Source organism: Hyalella azteca, unplaced genomic scaffold (genome assembly GCF_000764305.2).
Source record: "Hyalella azteca isolate HAZT.00-mixed unplaced genomic scaffold, Hazt_2.0.2 contig12691, whole genome shotgun sequence".
Lineage (NCBI taxonomy): Eukaryota > Metazoa > Arthropoda > Malacostraca > Amphipoda > Hyalellidae > Hyalella > Hyalella azteca.
In genome coordinates, this window is record NW_025942643.1 from 265,318 (window position 1) to 284,710 (window position 19,393).

At 37.3% G+C, this 19,393-nt stretch overlaps 1 protein-coding gene across 4 annotated transcripts; it reads right to left on the reverse strand.

Annotated features, from left to right (window-relative positions):
* Positions 1 to 925: 925 nt before the first annotated feature.
* On the reverse strand, positions 926 to 11,921 carry LOC108673953 (calcium-responsive transcription factor). Of its 4 annotated transcripts, none has more exons than XM_047883362.1 (12): positions 11,907 to 11,921; positions 11,200 to 11,350; positions 8,974 to 9,048; positions 8,477 to 8,573; positions 7,080 to 7,204; positions 5,409 to 5,602; positions 5,051 to 5,149; positions 4,380 to 4,556; positions 3,960 to 4,061; positions 3,467 to 3,679; positions 1,973 to 2,151; positions 926 to 1,724 (listed from the first exon to the last, which is right to left on the reverse strand). In XM_047883362.1, exons 2-12 carry the CDS (start codon positions 11,324 to 11,326, stop codon positions 1,193 to 1,195), a joined length of 1,920 nt encoding a protein of 639 aa, XP_047739318.1. In that variant the 5' UTR covers positions 11,327 to 11,350; positions 11,907 to 11,921; the 3' UTR covers positions 926 to 1,192. The 4 variants fall into 4 exon arrangements, with proteins under 4 accessions (XP_047739318.1, XP_047739317.1, XP_047739316.1 ...); XM_047883361.1 differs by lacking the exon at positions 11,907 to 11,921 and adding an exon at positions 11,530 to 11,545; XM_047883360.1 differs by lacking the exon at positions 11,907 to 11,921 and adding an exon at positions 11,510 to 11,528.
* Between the last annotated feature and the right edge of the window lie 7,472 nt (positions 11,922 to 19,393).

The following is a 19,393-nucleotide window of genomic DNA, read 5'->3' on the forward strand; positions in this document are numbered from 1 at the left end:
GTCCTTGAACTTTGATTTTACATCGCATTTTAAATGCAATATAAGTGTATACTTAATGGCACTAGTGTAAAGACCAACCAAAAATGTTTGCAAAGTTTGAAAGAAACCACGCATTCTCGCCTCCTTGCAGACCAAACAACCCTAGTGCACAAGTGTCAGCGCTTGTTATGAACATTTTCTCCCATCATTCTAGAAACACTTTAGAAATTTCTGTTTAGGTTTTTAGAAACAAAGTTTGTAGATACTTTACATAAAACAAACCAAACATTTTTTATTGAAGGTGCTTGTCTCACGACCACTTCTATAATATAGCAGAAATAATGCGAGCATAAGAACACAAGAACTTTGGCATCGCATTCAAGCCAGTAAAAAAAATTGAAGTCACATTTTTCAGATCTTGACTTGCGTGGGTTGTAAAGAAAGTTTTGTCCAGCTTTTACAAGCAATGTTCATAAAATAACTCGCAAAAACTCAACTCCACTTGGATACTATAAATTATTTACAATAAATTATTCAACTTTATTAGAGCCTTCAAAAATTCTTTTTTTTTTCATCAAAAATATAGAGACGCACACAAAACAATGTTTAAGTAACATAAAACGAAAAAAAAAATGGAGTTCATAAATTTCACAAACTGGCGGGTGAGTTTGTGAAATTTATTTGTTATTATATGAAATTTCACATAAATATGAAATTTATATATTATTTATATGAGTTTCCTGGAGGCGCTCTTCAGGATAGTCGATCTTCGAGCTGCATTACGCCATGAACATATAATACCAATTAAATGAACATGCAAAGTTAGAATTTGAATATAGGGTCCTTCATAGGATGTATCTATCATACTTATTGAGAGTAATAAATAGCAACAAGAATCTCAAATTCCAGGACTTTATTAATTTGTACACATTAATGATGCACATAGCAAAGATTAATTTATGATACATATATAGTTGCGGAGAAGCGCGATGCATGAAGATAATAAACATTGATTATGAAAATAAAAAAAATTAATTTTAAAGTCAAATACTCATCTAATTGTTCTTCCATTTGAAGACTACGCCCCATGCTGGATAGTGAGCCCATGCTTATTGATCGAACTTTACTTTCACCGTTACTCATTATTTAATTATTTGACTTGTTTTACGCAGATCTGGTAGGTACTGAGCCAACGTCTCGCGTGAACAATCCTTTACTGATACCAAGTCTGCAGCTGCGTAATTTTACGGTCGGTATACTGCAATGTACCATTAGGCTGAATGGTGGCGATCTCATAAGTGTGCTGAGGTTGATGTGATCCGTGGAGGGTGGTGATGGTGGGACTGATGCTGTGCACGGTGGCCACGCCTGCCGCGGTGGGGCAGAGGGGCTGGACGGAGGTGTAGTCAGCGTAGGTTATCGTGTGTTGCCCTGCCGGGTGCAGCGACCCGTCCTGGGCCCTCAACACAGTTGTGCCGCTCATGAGCGACAGCGGTGAGCTGGAGCTATCCAACTGCATCCTTAGCTGCTGCTGATGGGGATGGTGTTGCTGGACAGGGGCGAGTCGAGGCTGTAATGTGAGATGTTGCCCTCGAGTGTTAGGATTGTCATGCTGCAGCTGCTGCTGTACGGTCAGGGGCTGAGGGATGACGATGGTGGTCGATGGATCCGACAATATAAGTCCACTGCACGAGGCATCTTTGTCGCCTATTGTAGTCTCCGTCACAACGTGCTCCTCGGGATTACTGCACGAAACACGTCATTAATAGACAGCTTTTAATGACAAATTTGTGCGTTATTTATTCACACCATATGTTATCTTAAACAATATTCAAATATTTTTAAGCATTGAGTATTGACGTTGCGAGAGCGTGTAACATTGAAAGAGATGAGCAGTGAGTAAAAGTTAGTTTGAGATTTGCCGATGTTTCTATGTTGAAAATATTTTAAAAACTAAGCTATATTTATTGAAATAATCGAGAATAGCTCGCACCTGATGCATTCAGGCACGGCGCTCTTGACGAGCTCGTAGAGCTGCGACAGGAGCTCGTGCGCGCTCTGCAGCGCCTGCTCGTCCTCGACGGCAGGCAGCAGCTGAGCCACCTCAGACACCAGCGACGTGCACATCTCGCGCGTGTGTCGAGCGCGGTCAGCACGCAGCTCCTCTTTTGCCTGTGCGCTCAACGATCCAAATAGTTGAATTATTTGCACAATAGTAATGATACAAATCCGCATGAATCTTTTTCACTGTAAATTCCTTTAATGCCGAAAAGGTGATTGAACATCTGCTAAAAACAGGCATCGAAAATTTATGAAATATGAAATGATCGTATTTTTATTATCAAAAATCGGACGAGTACACTAAATGCTGAAGGGTTACAGTAAAAGTTCATCATGTAAGATACCATAAAATAGGGTAACTTAGACCACTTTTCGTTTTTTTAACAAAAAACCCCAAAACTCAAAAACTATTTGACATAGAAAAATTCTGTCAATGGTCATTAAAGGCCTAATGCTGAGGCTACGTAACACAATAGAAAGATTTAAAAAGTTTGCATATCTAATAGGTTAAAAAATTAAAAATGTGAATGTGGGTTAAAAATTAAAAATGTGAAATGTGTAAAAAATGTAAAAAATTAAAAATGTGTAAATTAAAAGAGCTATTATTTAAAGCCTGTCGGAGTACCCCCCCAAATTTTTTTCTTTTTTGGGAAAATAACTCCAGGTTTTGATGCATTGTAGTAGAACTCTTCTAGTTACATATGCAAATGACAAATTTTAGGAAAGTAATAGATTGCCAATGGGGGGCGCCGCCCCCCCCCCTAATGGGGGAACTTAGATCTCCTAATGTCAGCCCTGACGGGGTAACATAGACTGGCTTGGAAATTAATTTCAAATTACCATATATAACATATTTCATGTTTGATACACCTATTAATGTTTTTTCTTTATGTTTCAGACTCTAAAGAGTCATATATATGATAATTTTAACTTAATTTCCAAGCCGGCCAATATTACCCTTTTATGGCTGACATTAGGTGGTCTAAGTTCCCCCATTCGGGGGCGGAGCACCCCATTTGCAAAATATGACACTTTCCTCAAATAAGTCATTTGCATATGTAACTAGAAGAGTTCTACTACAATGCACTAAAACGTGGAGTTATTTGGAGTTATTTTACCAAAAAATATAATTGATTTTACCACACAGTCTAAAATACCCAACGAGCTTGGGGTGACAAAGACCATCATTTTTTTTAAATTACATAAAAACAATGAGAGGCAGGAGCCAGCAATTTATGGTGAGTAAACCTATAGTATAGACCTGTATTTTGCATGTATTAATTTAATTTTAATTAGCTAGTAAAAAAATGGCATCATTTAAAAAAAAGAAATTAGTCTAAGTTACTCTATTTTACGGTACCGTATACATTTTCGTCCAGCTACTACTTAAGGAACCAGCATGGACTAGATCTCTACGGCCATGCACCTTGACTATCTCGTTGGCGATGTCCTTATTGGTAGGGTTGTAGCGCCTAAAGATCGGTGGAGGTTTCGCCTTGCCCGCCAGGAGTTCCTCGTCAACGTAGGTGTTGAGAGCCTCCCTGATGCTCTTCTCATCCTGCACGCCTTCCTTGTAGAGCGACCTGATCTTCTCCAGCACCCGAGGGTCCACGGGCTCTTTGGTGCGCACCACCACATTCTGTAATAATAACCTCGTTACTTCCTCAACTCTATGCATGCATAAATCACTTCTTTGTATTTCCTCGAGTCTTAAACATGTTTTCAAGTTTAAGCACTTTCACTGGTTAGAGTGCAGGCTCTTAGTACAGGCCCAGGTTTACTACGCTCAAACATTGGCCAATAGCCAAACACAAATTTTGTCGTGGAATAATAAAGAAAAAGCAAACAATAATGCTGCAAGAAGTATCAGCTAGAGGAAATACGATGCAGAGATATAAACATAGGAATGATAGTGGTACCTGGAGAGCGCTCTTGCGTTTATCGTACAGCCGCGCCACAGCGTCGGTGTTAAGCGTCACTTTTGTGCCCACTGGCACCGCGGCATCCCAGGAGTCGTCGACCTGCACAACTCATCACAACAAAAACTTAACAACTTGCCTCTACGTTTCTTATGCTCCTACAATGAATGACAATAAAGGTTGGTTGCCATCGCTTGACCTAGAAATGAGACGCAAGAATCTCACTAGGCATCCAGTAATTTTGAACGAAATTTCATAAGCTTAGATTCTGATGAAACAAATAAATTAATATCACGGAATATTTGAGTTATAATCAATATAGACAGGCAGAGATAAATCAACGGACAATCTACGATCTGCACTAATAATAGGAATAAACAACTTAACAACTGCAGCACTAATGCATGGATCAGTACTGACGGTGGCGAGAACTGGATGCCCCTTGTGCGCCCAGGGCATGGGTATCCTGACGTAGTACCAGTGCTCGCAAATAATGTCGCTGCTGTTCTGCTTGTATTGCTCGCTCAGCTTCCGCTTGACGTTTCGCCGCACCTGATCTGAGGGCAACGATGAGTCTTCTGAGCATCCACCCTGCACCTGCAAACATTTGGTAAAGTAGTTCAATACAAGACTATAATACTCCCAGATGAATTCTTTTCTCAAAATTGTACACATGGGAATAGGAAAACGTGAATTCTTTGCTGCGTACGCTTCATGAATAGTGAACATAGAATTCTTTGGAACTAAACTTTTAGCAACTAATCTTTTGAAAGTGCAGAGCACTACATAGCAACCATGCCACATTGCTGAAATTTATCCATAGGAAAAAAAATTCTACAGGCGATATATTTGTTGATTCTGACGAATGAGCTTCATACAGAAATAAAAAACGTCAATTTTTATTTCTGTATGAAGTCGACAAGTCGACTTCATACAGAACTTGGCGATTTTTTCGCCAAAATGCACAGCTGGAGGACACAACTGGAAAATGCACAGCTGGAGGCTAAAGGGTTGAACATGATGAACCATTGGTGATTTGGCACGGCACTTCAAAAGAGAACACAAGCTAAAACAATGCAGATGAGACTTACTGCGTGCTGGGGAAACTTCACGACATGCGATATGTAGATCTCAGCGGGGCAGTTCACCTTCTTAGAGATTCTTGACCTGGTCTCTAGCTTGATGCCTTCCTGTCATCAACGTTTACTTCTTAATGAATTAATCAATATAAGTTATTAACAATATTATTCATTTTGTTTCTTCATTCAATTCAAGAAAGTTAACATAAATCATGGCAGCAGCTTTGGCGCCAGTTATTGAATAAAAGGGTCCAGGAAAATCCGCGATAGTGAAAGGGTTCGAAATAAAATGAGATGAAATGTGTAAATGTATTCCCTCGATCAACTTTTTAGATGGAAAATATATCCAAAGTAAAGTGATTCACAGTACCTTTTTACAGCGCTCCTTCCGCTTTTTCTGGTACTGTTCCTTCTGCTTGAGGTTGCGGTCGACGCCCTGGTGGCACGTGAAGGACCAGCGACCCATGTGGATGAAGGGCACGCCGTCGTAGGTGATGGGCATCCCACACTTGCCCTTCAGCGACTCGAAGTAGATGCGGCCACGCTGAACATTTGGGACCTGCTCTGCAACGGTCATGTTTACCAGTGAGAATTAAAGATATTTACGTGATCATAGAATGAAATGAAATGAGATAGATTTTAGTCTGCAGAGACGAATGTCGCGGTGATTATAAGGAAGTTTCATTACCACTCAGAATAAAATCAGACTTAGGTCAGTCCTTTTTAGCGCATTTTCTCATTTATGAAAAAAATGCACTATTGTGCTCGCCATGTCCGTCTGTCTGTCCGTCCGTGACTTCACGTTTTCGTCGACGAGAAAATGCGCTCTCTGTCACTCACTGCAGTGAGTACTGAGTTATATTTTTAGATATCCATAAGTAAGTTAACTAAAATATGTTTCTGTACTACGTATACTGGGAATGTTTTGCAACACTAGTGCATACAAAAACATACCCGTATACTGGGTATGTTTTTGTGAAATGAAGATTGTGATACGGTAGTGAGGTCAATTTCAGATCATGTGTTAGTGGTAGAAACTTTTCACTACAATAAGGTAAGAGAAAAAAAAGAATTCCCGAGAGAAATTATATTAAAAATGCTTGGTTAGTTAATAATATCCGATCATAGTTTCACATGCCATAGGAGCTAAAACATTGATCCAAATCTCGACACTTTATTCAATGCCCTTTAATATTACAACTTGATTTGCAGCTATCTTGCAGCAATGCACTCGGCACGTTGTTACCGAGGGTAATCTTAGGGCAGACCAAGCTCATGTGTTTTAGCTCACAATTTTCTATTTTATACATTTATTGTTTTCATTTACTGCAAGCATGGTTATTACTACGGTAATATTTGTCATATTTCATGCGAATCATAATAAGTACCGTAATTCATTTGTTTCTAATGTCGCCCTATGTTTCTTTGTATTGTTTCAGGTATTGAATGACCCCATAAACCTAAGTAATGCATGCAAAAAAACTTGTCTCGAGTTAGCAGAACATTCTGAAACTGTCACCGCCGTCACCAGATGGTCAGTTGGCTTATTCTGTGTGCGTGATTCAATTATCAATTAAGTGTCGAATTTACATGTTTTAGGTTCATTGTCTTATGGATTTTGGTTGTTATTCATTCTATTGTCATTTATTGTTACAATGGTTCTTTTCATATGTCAGCTTGATTAACTTTTAGTGCGATGCTTGTGTTTGCAATAATTACTTTAATTGTTTTCTTAAAGCATTTTTGCACTTGAAATATTTGCACTTGCATTTGCCCTAGGCATTTGCCCTTGACTATTTTAAATCTATAATGTATTCCTTAATTCACTATCCTATTTTTGTTGCTCATGTTTAAAGTCAATCAACATTACTAAATTCCCTTACATGGCATATAAATTACTACTAGGTATGCCTCTTATTGCATGTATATTTATATTCATTTGTTTTTTCCAGTTGCTGTGTATATCATTCCACACATAATTCCATACTTCCATAGTCCTAAGTTTACTAAGCTGAACTCTAATTTTCCCTTAGGCACTCACTCTCATTGCCAAATGCACCGTGTCTGCTGAAAGATGTGAAGTGTGTGAGCGTCTCCTGCTGGTAGTGATCCATGAAGGTGATGACGTCACGGAGGCTGCTGAAGCGCCGCACCTCGTATGGGTCTCTGTAAGCAGTAATAAAACGTGAGGACGTCCTTTCTGCAAGCCAGCTGTCAAGATGGTTCGAAAGGAACAATAGGTAGAAAGGAACAATAGGAGTGAACAGTAGGTACCGGTAGTGATCCTGAAAGCACATATGGAAATTAGTATACAGAACGAGGCTGTTCTGAGGTAGGACTCAATGTTAACAATGAAGTAATCATTGTAATATTTGTCACAGATGCACGTTTATGCGCCTACAGAGTATAGAAAGGATTGTTGACTAAGGTCGTGAAGGATAAGTAAGATTTACCTGTCTAGATAACATATCTTGATATAAGGGGTGGTAATACACGAGAGTTATTACTGAGGTATGAGCTACGGCATCGACCAAAAGGTTGGAGAACTCAACCGTGAGCTAGGTACATTGCGGAGCGCTCATCAACTACTGCGGGGGCCTTACAAAGGTTCCCAGCCCTTTTATAGACATCGTACCTCCGTTCACAGAGTTCTTGTCTCTGATTAATCTGGTGACTCAGCCTCTAAGGCAAGCTCTCAGTGACACCGTGGACTCATAGCTAACTAAGTCTGCTTGTAAACACATGAGGATTTGCATGCACAAGTTACTTTCGGAAATGAACTCCCCCTTCAGAGAAAGGGAAGATCATCCTTGCTCTTAATCAAAATTAAGAAAACATCTTGTTCAGAACCTCCCATCATAGTCGTATCTCATACCTTAGGTATTCAGTAATGAAGATTGCATTGTATTCGATTAGTATACAAGGATACAGTTCCTTTGCTTAACAGTACAGAAAGCCAGAGTATGGCACTTTTAAAAGAAAAAAGAAGTCCAGCTCCAATGTCTCCAATGCAATTTGAAAGAAATCCCAACTGGGAATCTTGAAAACACCTTGTGGTACTTAACCCAATGGTCATCCATTCATTGGGTTCTTGTCCTCATGACACATACCGGTACATATGCTGTATCTGTCAACTCAGTGTTTGAGGCAAGCTCTCAGTGACTGTGATACCGTGGACTCATAGCTAACTCGGTCTGCTTGTAAACACATGAGGATTTGTATGCACAAGTTACTCTCGGACATATTTGAAAACTATCAATTATATAAAAATATAGACAAAAAAGGACAATAGAAAACCAACAACTTTACACCATCAAAATAGAAAACACAGAAGAAATGGGCAGTAATTTAGGAATTTCTACACAGTACAAGAATTTTAACGGAAATGAAGGGTGCATATGAATTTATCTCAGTGGTTGTATTTGAACAAATCCTTACCTGCCATTGGAGTCTATTTCTTCATATTCCTCTGTCTGATGAGGCTCTTCTTCGTCAAGTTCTTCGTCAAAAAGTTTAGTGCAAGTCCCGCTTTCATCTGAAAGAAGAGTGTTCTCTCATTCCCAACTAACCATGTAAGCCTAACCTTAGCAAATATACCTAATATTTTAGACACTTTCAATCAGCAGAAAAATCATACTAACTGTATCAAATTAAATGATCCCTATGAGATGAGAAATGAACAAATTATTTTGACATATCCATAAATCAGGCATCACATGACAATTTGCACAACAATAAAACAAGGTAGAGAGCAACCATCACTCCTGCATCCAGGAGTCACATTAAACATTCAAATAAAATAGACAATCAATCACAAACTCAAACAATGAAAGAGATCTTTATTATTGAGATGAAAATCCTTTAACCCAAAATATTATCAAAATGTTACTCAAAGATAACATTGATTTAAGTTGAATTATTTGAAGAAGACATACCAACAGTCACTGTGATCATCTGCAAGTCATTGTCAGCTGCATCTTCATGGCCAGTTCCATTGCTGGCTCTAACATCTGAGTATTTAAGAAAGAAAAGACATAATTTAATTCAGAAAACCATCACAATAATCTTTAAGTTTAGAGTATGCCTAATAAACATAGTATCTCAATATCGAGACATTATTCATAACAAAATTTGGGTCTAGCATGTTAACCTTAGAGTGACTTCATTGGTATTTGATGAGACTATTTGTTTAGTATATATGCTAATATTTAACACAATAACAAAGTCACATACAATTTTATGATTATTAATATTCCTGATGAACCTATATTTCTACAATATTATTAGTTCAGTGACAAACTTAGAATTATAAAAATATAAGGACCTATCATCTATGTAGAAAATTTGAAATATGCCATCTATAATCAAAATAAAAATGCTTGTGCTTATGCCAATCAATTTTTTAACCAGTTCATGAAGCTTTCAAATAATTTCTTCATTGAAATATCAGGAAAATAATATATTTTTACCAGAAATGTTTAAAAACTGCCAGCAAAATAATTTTTTACCCAAGATTTTTAGAAATTCCTGTTTAACATTATAGTGTGGTACTTCTTTCAAGTTTCAACTCAATACTGTCAAATGGGGTTAAAAGGGATGGTTTTGAGCGTTTTTTGTTAATAACTTCTTACCATGAAACATTTCAGAAACAAGTTTAGGCTCATTTTATAGCTCTTTGCAAGGGCTATCCAATGGCATCTTCAAAAAAATTCCATATGCTATTTGTAAGGTGGCAGATGCAAAATAGAACCATCCCAATTTACCCCTGGGAATGGGGTAATCCGGGACACTTGCAATAAAAGTTAATTTTAAAATGTTTGAAACAATGCAGAGTGTACTTATCCATTACTAACAGTACTTTGAAGTCCTCCTCTTTCATTGTAGATGATGTAGATGTAAAATAAATGACATTTTCTGTGATTTTTACTTGTTTTTCCTTTATTGATATTATATTACCATATTCATCAATTACCGTATTATTATTAATGTGATATTACTGTACCCATGGACATGCCATTGAGCATTGACAACGACCTTGTCTACTGCAAGCTTCATATTAGCAGCCATGTAGCATTTCTTCTGTATCTGTAAGCTTACAGGATGGTTTGTAATTTTGCACAATTTTAATTGAGTCAAGTGATTTCACTATAACAAAAAAAGATCATGAAAAACATACCTGAAACAGAAAATAATGTTTTAGTGACAACCATTATATGTTTTAAAGAAATAAATCATAGTTTAGGTCAATTATGGTACTTTTCATTCTATGATGCCCAGTGCACAATTCTATACATAGCATTCTATGTACAATTTTGTGACTACCAATGATGCACTAATTTTTTGATAAGTGAATTTTTTCACTGAGCAAGGTAAATGTAATCAAAATTCTTTGTTGTTAATCAATTTTTTTGTTAAGTGGAACCTTTGCTAACTGCAAAGTGGAAACTTTGCTAACTTTTATGCAATTACAATTTTCTAATCCTCAAATATTTTTTTTTTTGCTCCAGACCTTAGCAGAGGTACTTTTCTAAAATCACACTTTTCACACTTTTTTTCAGCTATTTTTTAGATATAGTAAATGTTTGATTTTTTGACTAGCTTTTTACATAATAGATAGTAAAAATGTTGAAGTTTATGCCACAATTTTTAGTTTTGCAATATTTCGATTAGTTTAGCTGCTACAACATTTCTACGAAATGTAGGACGTGCGTCCCAATTTACTATCCCCGTCCCTTTTGACCCCATTTGACAGTATTATATATTTACCAGTTCTAGCATCTGGCTGTTCATTTGTCAACGAACCATTTACTATTACGGAATTAGAATTTCTATTTTTCTACTTGTTTCTGAAATCTTGCAGCTCCAACAAATCTTGAGGCCTAATTCAATTAATTGTGCACTTTAGACTTTAGTTAACAATTAGATAGGAGCTAATTCATGTAGCAGAAATTTTACAGTTCTAAAAATGATGGAAAAGTTCTTGTCATGGCCCAAATGGTAACCTAGTTGATAGATTCATCCTCATCCCAGCCCAGCAGGGGCTGCAGGGCCAGCACTGCCACTCTGCCAGTGCCAGCAGGCACCCCCAGGCAGCAGTCTACACATTGCAGATTGCTCAATGGCCAATGCTCAGTGTCAGTGATATTAATATATGAACTTACTTTTGTGAAGTTCTATCTTCTGTTTTTTGAGTACAGGAAGCTCTCGATCAGAATCTGAGTCATCAGATGAATCCCACAAAGGACCGCAATCTGAGTCGTCTGACGATGAAGTATCATCCCCGTTCATGTTACCTTTCAGATTTCAGAGCTTCTGTGGAACATGGTAACAAGAATTTAAGGCATGGATAGAAAATTTATACTTTGGAAAACATCAGTGAGCATCTGAACTTTCATTTTTTGATTCACTTTTAACAACTTATCATCTTCTTCTTTCTGTAATAATCATTGCATTACAAACTATCGTCAAAACCTTTGGCAATATTACGGGACCATTTGTTCGGATGTAAACAAACGAAATGAACTTTCTGCTTCCGTTGGATCGGACAAACATTTTATAAGTAAGTAAATTGCTTGGGATGCTAACAACTTGAATGCAAAATCATGGCACCCTGCAAAAAACATTAATGTGAATAATTATTCATCAAGTTCCTTTGTAGGAGCTGTACATAAATGATAAAAACCTGTCGTAATGTTCTAATAAGATTTTTGTTGTTGCTTGCTGAACCATGGAATGTCAGTTTGTTCTCAATTATTCACCCTGTTAAAATTTAATACATGAAGCAATGAAATACTACGTAAAAATTGGTAATATAATTGTTAGTGGACAATCACAATCGTGCTCAGTATTGACTATTGACATAATTTACCGTCTGCCTCAAACATTTCTTCGATTACTTTAACAGCTGGCGGTAAAATTGTCCGAGACGTCTTATTCTGTGATGAAACCGACTATGACCGCTGCTGCTGACAGCAAAAATTTGTCACCTCAAACATTCACGTATACGTCCACAACCCCTCAATAGTCACGAGCGTCCCAGCAGCGTTTTACTTGGCAATTTCTTAGCTTCTATACCTATTCTTGGTGAAACCAGATAAACCCTAATTTAGTCCTTCCATTTGACTACTCATCATACAGGAAGGCGTCAATTCGTAAAAAAAATTATATTGAGTGAAGTTCAGCTTCGTATCGCAACGAACATCATAAAGGAAACATAATGTAGTAAGTCGTTTTTATTAACATTATGTAAGAAGTGATCTTGAGAAACATCAATGAGTTCTCTGCAAAAACATCATGTAAGAAGTCGTCTTCTGTAGCATTACATAAAGAGTTCCATTCATAAACATCATGTACGTAGTTCTCTTCACAAACATCATGTACGTAGTTCTCTTCATAAACAACATGTAGCTACGTAGTTCTCAGCATAAACATCATGTACGTAGTTCTCTTCATAAACATCATGTACGTAGTTCTCTTCATGAACATCATGCGTAGTTCTCTTCATAAACATCATGTACGTAGTTCTCTTCATAAACATCATGTACGTAGTTCTCTTCATAAACATCATGTACGTAGTTCTCTTCATAAATCTCCCGTCCTTGAGTACGCTGAAGTAGATCTCCCAGGCTAAGGAGGTCGTAGGGTACATATCACCGACGCAAGGTCGGATTCATTGAGAGCGGCAGCCCCTGAGTTATGTCGTCTCGTCTTGTTGTCTTGCAAATAACAGAATATGTATACGGAATTCTTTTTTCTTTGTAAGGGCTAGCAAATAACCAATTCCATAACACACGCTGTACATGTGCAATTTCATAGTTTTCTTATTCATGTTGTTTTCGTTTGACAATCTATCTCATCGTTCAGAATGCCGTAGTAGCTGACGAATCAATTTGATTGAATTATTATTATTATTCATTCATAAAATTGAATAGAATTTCCTATTATAGCTAATGAATCAATGCACTTCAATAAATATGACCGAGCTAATCGTTTTTTTTCAGATTCGAAGGGCACCAAGATTCGAAGGGAATCTCTTAACACTTCTGCATCTGATTAATGTATATATTCTACCGAATTCATAATTATATTCTTAATACCACATGAATTTATTTTGTTCAATACATTTAATTGAATTCTAATATTTTTGTTAAAAATTTTTAATTTCATGCGTTTGCTGGATTGTAGCTCGACGCTGGTGATTTCTATTAGGCAAATATACTCATGGGAAATATGACAACGCATAAATAGTATAAATAACTCATTATTTACTGCGGGGCCAAAAATGTTATTATCATAGATCCTTTGCATAAATCTTCTAGACTGATGCATTCATCAATTAACAAATAGCTTCTAAAATTTAAAGCATCTTTTGTGTCTAGGTACAGGTACTACATCCATCAAGTTCTAGTAAGCAATAGGTCCTCCCAAACTAATTTTTTACACGTTTTTACACGGCGGGCAGAGCAATTTTATCTTAGCCTCTGACCGCAGCCGGCGTGGATGACGTACGCATTACGCACCCTAGGTCCCGATGCGTAATTGTTGCGCACGGCACCGCGGCCAGCGGGATGTGCGGCAGCCGCTGCGAGGAGCCTGTCCTGTCCATGGCAACGAGTCCGTCCATCTTAGGCTTAACTTTGCAGCTATGGCGGCCACCAGGTACAGCTATGGCGGCCACCAGGTACAGCTATGGCGGCCACCAGGTACAGCTATGGCGGCCAAGGCGGCCACCAGGTACAGCTAAGGCGGCCACCAGGTACAGCTAAGGCGGCCACCAGGTACAGCTATGGCGGCCACCAGGTACAGCTATGGCGGCTACCAGGTACAGCTAAGGCGGCTACCAGGTACAGCTAAGGCCAGTAGTTCAAAAATGTCCAAATGAAAACCTAGATTTTTCTACTAATTCGGGCTTAATATTGTGCAAATTGAATTTCATAAATCTACATACGTCAAAGTTTTGGCTTCTTAATGCTTCTAACAAATAAGTTAGGTCTAAACGTAAAGCAACTACCAAGCGAAAGCATCACAGAGAGAGGCGCTTTAAACCTGTTGTTCCAGACGCTTTACCTTGTCTTGGTCTGAATATTATGATTAGAGTGATGCACATAGGAAAAATAGTGCAGTTACTCCGAATAACTTCCAAAACACAGTTCAATGAAAGTTTTATTACAGCTTGTCCTGCTAGAATTTTCTTATCTAAAGTTAATTCTCAGGTTGTGATTATACATTTTCTGTCGTGATGAAAGATAAAAAAAAAGTTATTTTGTTGACCATTTATATTCGCATTTGGAAACTTCATAAATGCAACATATAAACGTAAAAATGTGCTTAGTCTCTCATGAATTGAGGACAAGAATGAATTGAGGACAATTCTCATGAATTGAGGACAAGACAAGATGAAAAAGTAGTCAAGTAGACAAGATGAAAAATCTGCAGTCTGATTTATTTAGTAGAGCACGGATTGTTAGGAGTTATCAGCATCCTGCGCAGTCAGATGATTTCAATTGAAAACCATGAACCAAAAAATATGAAATGTATCCCTCAAATTAAAAATTCTAAATCCAAATTGTTAACATCGTAGAAGATGTCACAAGGGGTGCCAAAATATTAACCAATTTATGCAAGCACAATGAATAACATTTGCTTTGGTAAAACATGCACCACTTAATAATTCTCTCTGAATTTGATTCAAACGCAAACATGGATAATGAAAATTTTGCACACGTTACCAGCTGCGTTCACATACAGCTGCAAATATTCTGTACCTTGCGTGAATGCTATCACGATTATCATCACCAGTAATTTCAAGCTAATCTGAGAAATTAAATCTAAGCTAAAAATGTTCTTTGCTTATGTAAATAATTATTCGGCGATGTTAATTGATACTTCGCTCGCAGTTCCATCAGTCCCGCGTGCTCGAGTCATCAGATAATATTCTGTTCACTTCATCCTCCACTCCAGAGATAAGAGTCCGCGCCTCACACAACTCTACGTGATTTGAGGTCATATCACCTTCATAACTCACGGTGTATATAGAAGATTGTATCAGTTATTTATATTACGATTTTTTCATTTACTTCACCGATGAGCTGAATTTTAACTCATATGAGCTGAAGTATCTGAGCTGAATTTCAGCAATTATTTATTATATGATTGTTTACATTTATTTTTTATTTATACTTGACTGATGAGCTGAACTTTAGCTCATGTTAGCTGATGTACCTGAACTGCATCGAGCTGATGTTATTCACTGCGTCTCATTCATTTATTCATCGAAGGCATGGGACCCATCATTCAGTGACGCAGTAGCGCAGCAGGATGGCTGTTTCCTGCGTGAGTTTGAACAGCTCAACTGGTTATAACTTCACACATTGCGCCCTATTATTAAAATGTAATTATTATTATTATTATTTAATATTAAAATGTATTTGGCGCCTTATTATTTGTTATAGCGGTATAACTTTACGCATTCAGTATTTATTACATTGTATAGTGATATACCCTTTGATAATTCAGCACTTATTACAATGTATAGTGCTACATATGTACTCATTCAGGACTTATTACATTGCATGTTAATAAAAGTTTAAGCATTCATCATTAATTACGTATCATAGTGATATAACTTTAAGCATTGAGCCCTACTACTTTTATAATGAACTTTAAGCATTCATCCCTATTAACTTTTATTAGTAATCGCCTGGTTTCCGTTATTGTCATCCGTGCGCACAGAACTGCCGGCGCGGTGCCGTGCGCAGAACCCGTCACTCCCCCCCCCCTGGCCTCCACCGCCACTTGTCCCAGCCAACATTTGTCTGTTGAATTAACCCTACTTCTGTGAGCGAATGATGAATTGTCCTTTGTCAACACTTGGCGAATAAATTAACCCTACTTCAGTGAGCGAATGATGAATTGTTCTTTGTCAACACATGGCGATAAAACTAACCCTACTTCTTTGAGGGACTGCTGAATTGAATTTTTTAAATAGTTGACTGATGAATTAATGCTATATTACCAGGGGACTCAAGAATTAATTCCTATTTCAGTAGGTGACTGTTGAATTGACATATATCGGTAGATTACTGCTTAATTGGCCCTATTTGAGCAGGTGACTGTATAATTAGCCCTATTTCAGTAGGTGACTATTTAGTTAGCCCTATTTCAGTGGGTGACTGTTTAATTAACCCTATTTCAGTGGGTGACTGTTTAATTAGCCCTATTTCAGTGGGTGACTGTTTAATTAACCCTATTTCAGTAGGTGACTGTTTAATTAGTCATATTTCAAATATTTCAACAGGAGACTGTTTAATTAGCCTCTTTTCAGTACGTGACTACTAAATTAACCCTATTTCAGTAGGTGACTGTTTAATTAACCCTATTTCAGTAGGTGACTGTTTAATTAGTCATATTTCAGTAGGTGACTGTTTAATTAGCCTTTTTTCAGTACGTGACTACTAAATTAACTTAATTTGAGCGGATGACTATAAAGGTAATCCGATTTCAGTTGGTGGCGGTGGCGTAAATCTTAATTCACTAGGTGACCGCTAAATGCTTCTTCATTCAGTAGGTGACTGTTGAATTGGCGTTTCTCCAGTAATTTGTTGTTGTGAAGTCTTGAAGCGAGGTTTTCGCGACCATCTTGTGACATGTTAGTTCGGACCTAAGCTCGGCTAGTCGCGATCCTAGAGCTTGAAGTCTTTGTATAGTATGATATCCTAGTCAACTCCTTTCTAAAGCGCGGCTTTAGGGTGTCCTTTGAATTTTTGTAATTTCAGAAGTCTTTTGAACTAATCCTAATTAAGAAGATTTCTGTTGGAATGACTAGCCGTTTTATGAGTGAATCTTTAAGAAATTATATTATATCCTGTTTCTGTAGTTATAATTAAAATTATTATATATTTAGGATATTAAGAATTAATAATAATTATTAATATAAGAATATTATATTAGGATGTAATTATATTATATCCTGTTTCTGGAGAGATCTGTTGAAGTTTTCCTACTTCTGAAGAGGTAAATGTAGGCTGCCATATTTCATTAGAAGTCTGTTTAAGTTCGCCCTCATATATAGTATATAGTATCGCCTCAGTGTAAAATAATATACTGATCGCTCGAACATAATTTGCTAGCTTTGAAGCGCATGAAAGCTTTAATTTTTTACTTGTGCTCCGAACAAGACTAAATCACAGGCTCAACCTACACGTTTTTCTATATGTAAGACAAACTATTAAAGATTGAGAAGAACGTGTGGGAACAAACAACGTGAAATAATATTTTTTGTTCGTACACTAGAAGCTGAAATTTGCAGCCTGCATTCCGTCGCCATGCTAATCTTACCAGAGAATCATTTGCAGGGACATAAAATGTGCCCATTGGAAATTCAAAAGCCATTGGTTAATTAAACAATCATCTACTAAAATATGACTAATTAAAAAATCACCTGCTGAAATAGGGTTAATTAAACAGTCATCCACTGAAATAGGGTGAATTAAACAGTCAGCTACTGAAATAGAGCTAATTATACAGTCACCTACTGAAATAGGGTTAATTAAACAGTCACCTACCGAAATAGAATCAATTATACAGTCACCTGCTGAAATAGGGCTAATTAAACTGTCACCTACCGATATATGTCAATTCAACAGTCACCTACTGAGATAGGAATTACTTATTCAGTCCCCTGGTAATATAACGATAATTCATCAGTCAACTATTGAAAAAATTCAATTCAGCAGTCCCTCAAAGAAGTAAGGTTAATTTAATCGTCATGTGTTGACAAAGGACAATTCATCATAGCTCACTGAAGTAGGGTTAATTCAACAGACAGATGTTGGCTGGGACAAGTGGCGGTGGAGGCCGGGGGGGGGGGAGTGACGGGTTCTGCGCACGGCACCGCGCCGGCAGTTCTGTGCGCACGGATAACAATAACGGAAACAAGGCGATTACTAATAAAAGGTAATAGGGATGAATGCTTAAAGTTCATTATAAAAAGTAATAGGGCTCAATGCTTAAAGTTCATTATAAAAAGTAATAGGGCTCAATGCTTAAAGTTCATTATAAAAGTAGTAGGGCTCAATGCTTAAAGTTATATCACTATGACCCGTAATTAGTGACGAATGCGTAAAGTTTTATCAACATGCAATGTAATAAGTCCTGAATGAGTACATATGTAGCACTATACAATGTAGTAAGTGCTGAATGATTATACAGATGTAGCACTATCAAATATAATAAGTGATGAATGAGTACAGTTGTACCGCTATACCAAATAATGAGTGCGCAATTTGTGAAGTTATAATCAGTTCGGCTGAAAATTGTAATATTTCACTTGCGTTTCGAACATAACTAAATCACAGGCTCAACCTTGAATTTTTTCTATATTTCAAAGCAAAATATTAAAAATTGAGAACAACGTGTGGAGACAAATAACTTAAAATATTATTTTAACTCGTATGTTAGGAGATTGAATTTGCAGCCTGCATTCCGGCGCCATGCTAATCTTACCAGAGAATAATTTGCATAGGCATAAAATATCCCCATTGGAATTATCCAGACATCGAGCAATATCATGGAAAAGAAATGGTGCTCACATTTTTTAACTACTGGTGCAATCGAGTAAGGATTCATGGTAGCCTTTCTGAATGTAGATAGTTCTGAGGTAGATGCCACAATGAGTCTATGGTAAGTATTATGGAAGATAACAGTGACGCGACAACGAGCTCATGGCAAGTATTATGGAAGATAACAGTGAGGCGACAACGAGCTCATGGTAAGTATTATGGAAGATAACAGTGACGCGACAACGAGCTCATGGTGAGTATTATGGAAGATAACAGTGAGGACTGAGGCGACAACGCGCTCATATATATGGTAACAATACTGACAGTATAGACTACCACCGCAACTACTTATTTCTAACTGTTCCGAATGTTTACCTGCAGAAAAAACCATGAAGCTTGCACTGTCAGCAGCAGCGCGATTGTTCTTGGCGGCAATTTTTTTTCTTCTTTCCTGTTGACACAAAAGCTCTTGTTTCATGTCCTTGTTCATAGCTTCCTGTATACTGCAGTGAGCTCCGTATGCTTATCCTTTATATTTAAAACTTTCATAATACCTAGTATAAAAATCTCCTAAAACATGATGAATATCAGTTTGAAATGTTTCTTCGTCATGATACGAGGATTAAATCTAATTTTAAGCTTTCTTTCATTCGAAGGGAATCTATAGTAGTACAAATATTATCGTATGTTTTATAAATATGGTAGTGAATGATTTTGATATCTTCAATAGTTGTAAGCTGGTCATATGTAGGCATAAAAGGAGGGTAATCAGACCGACCAGAAGATGACCGGTCAG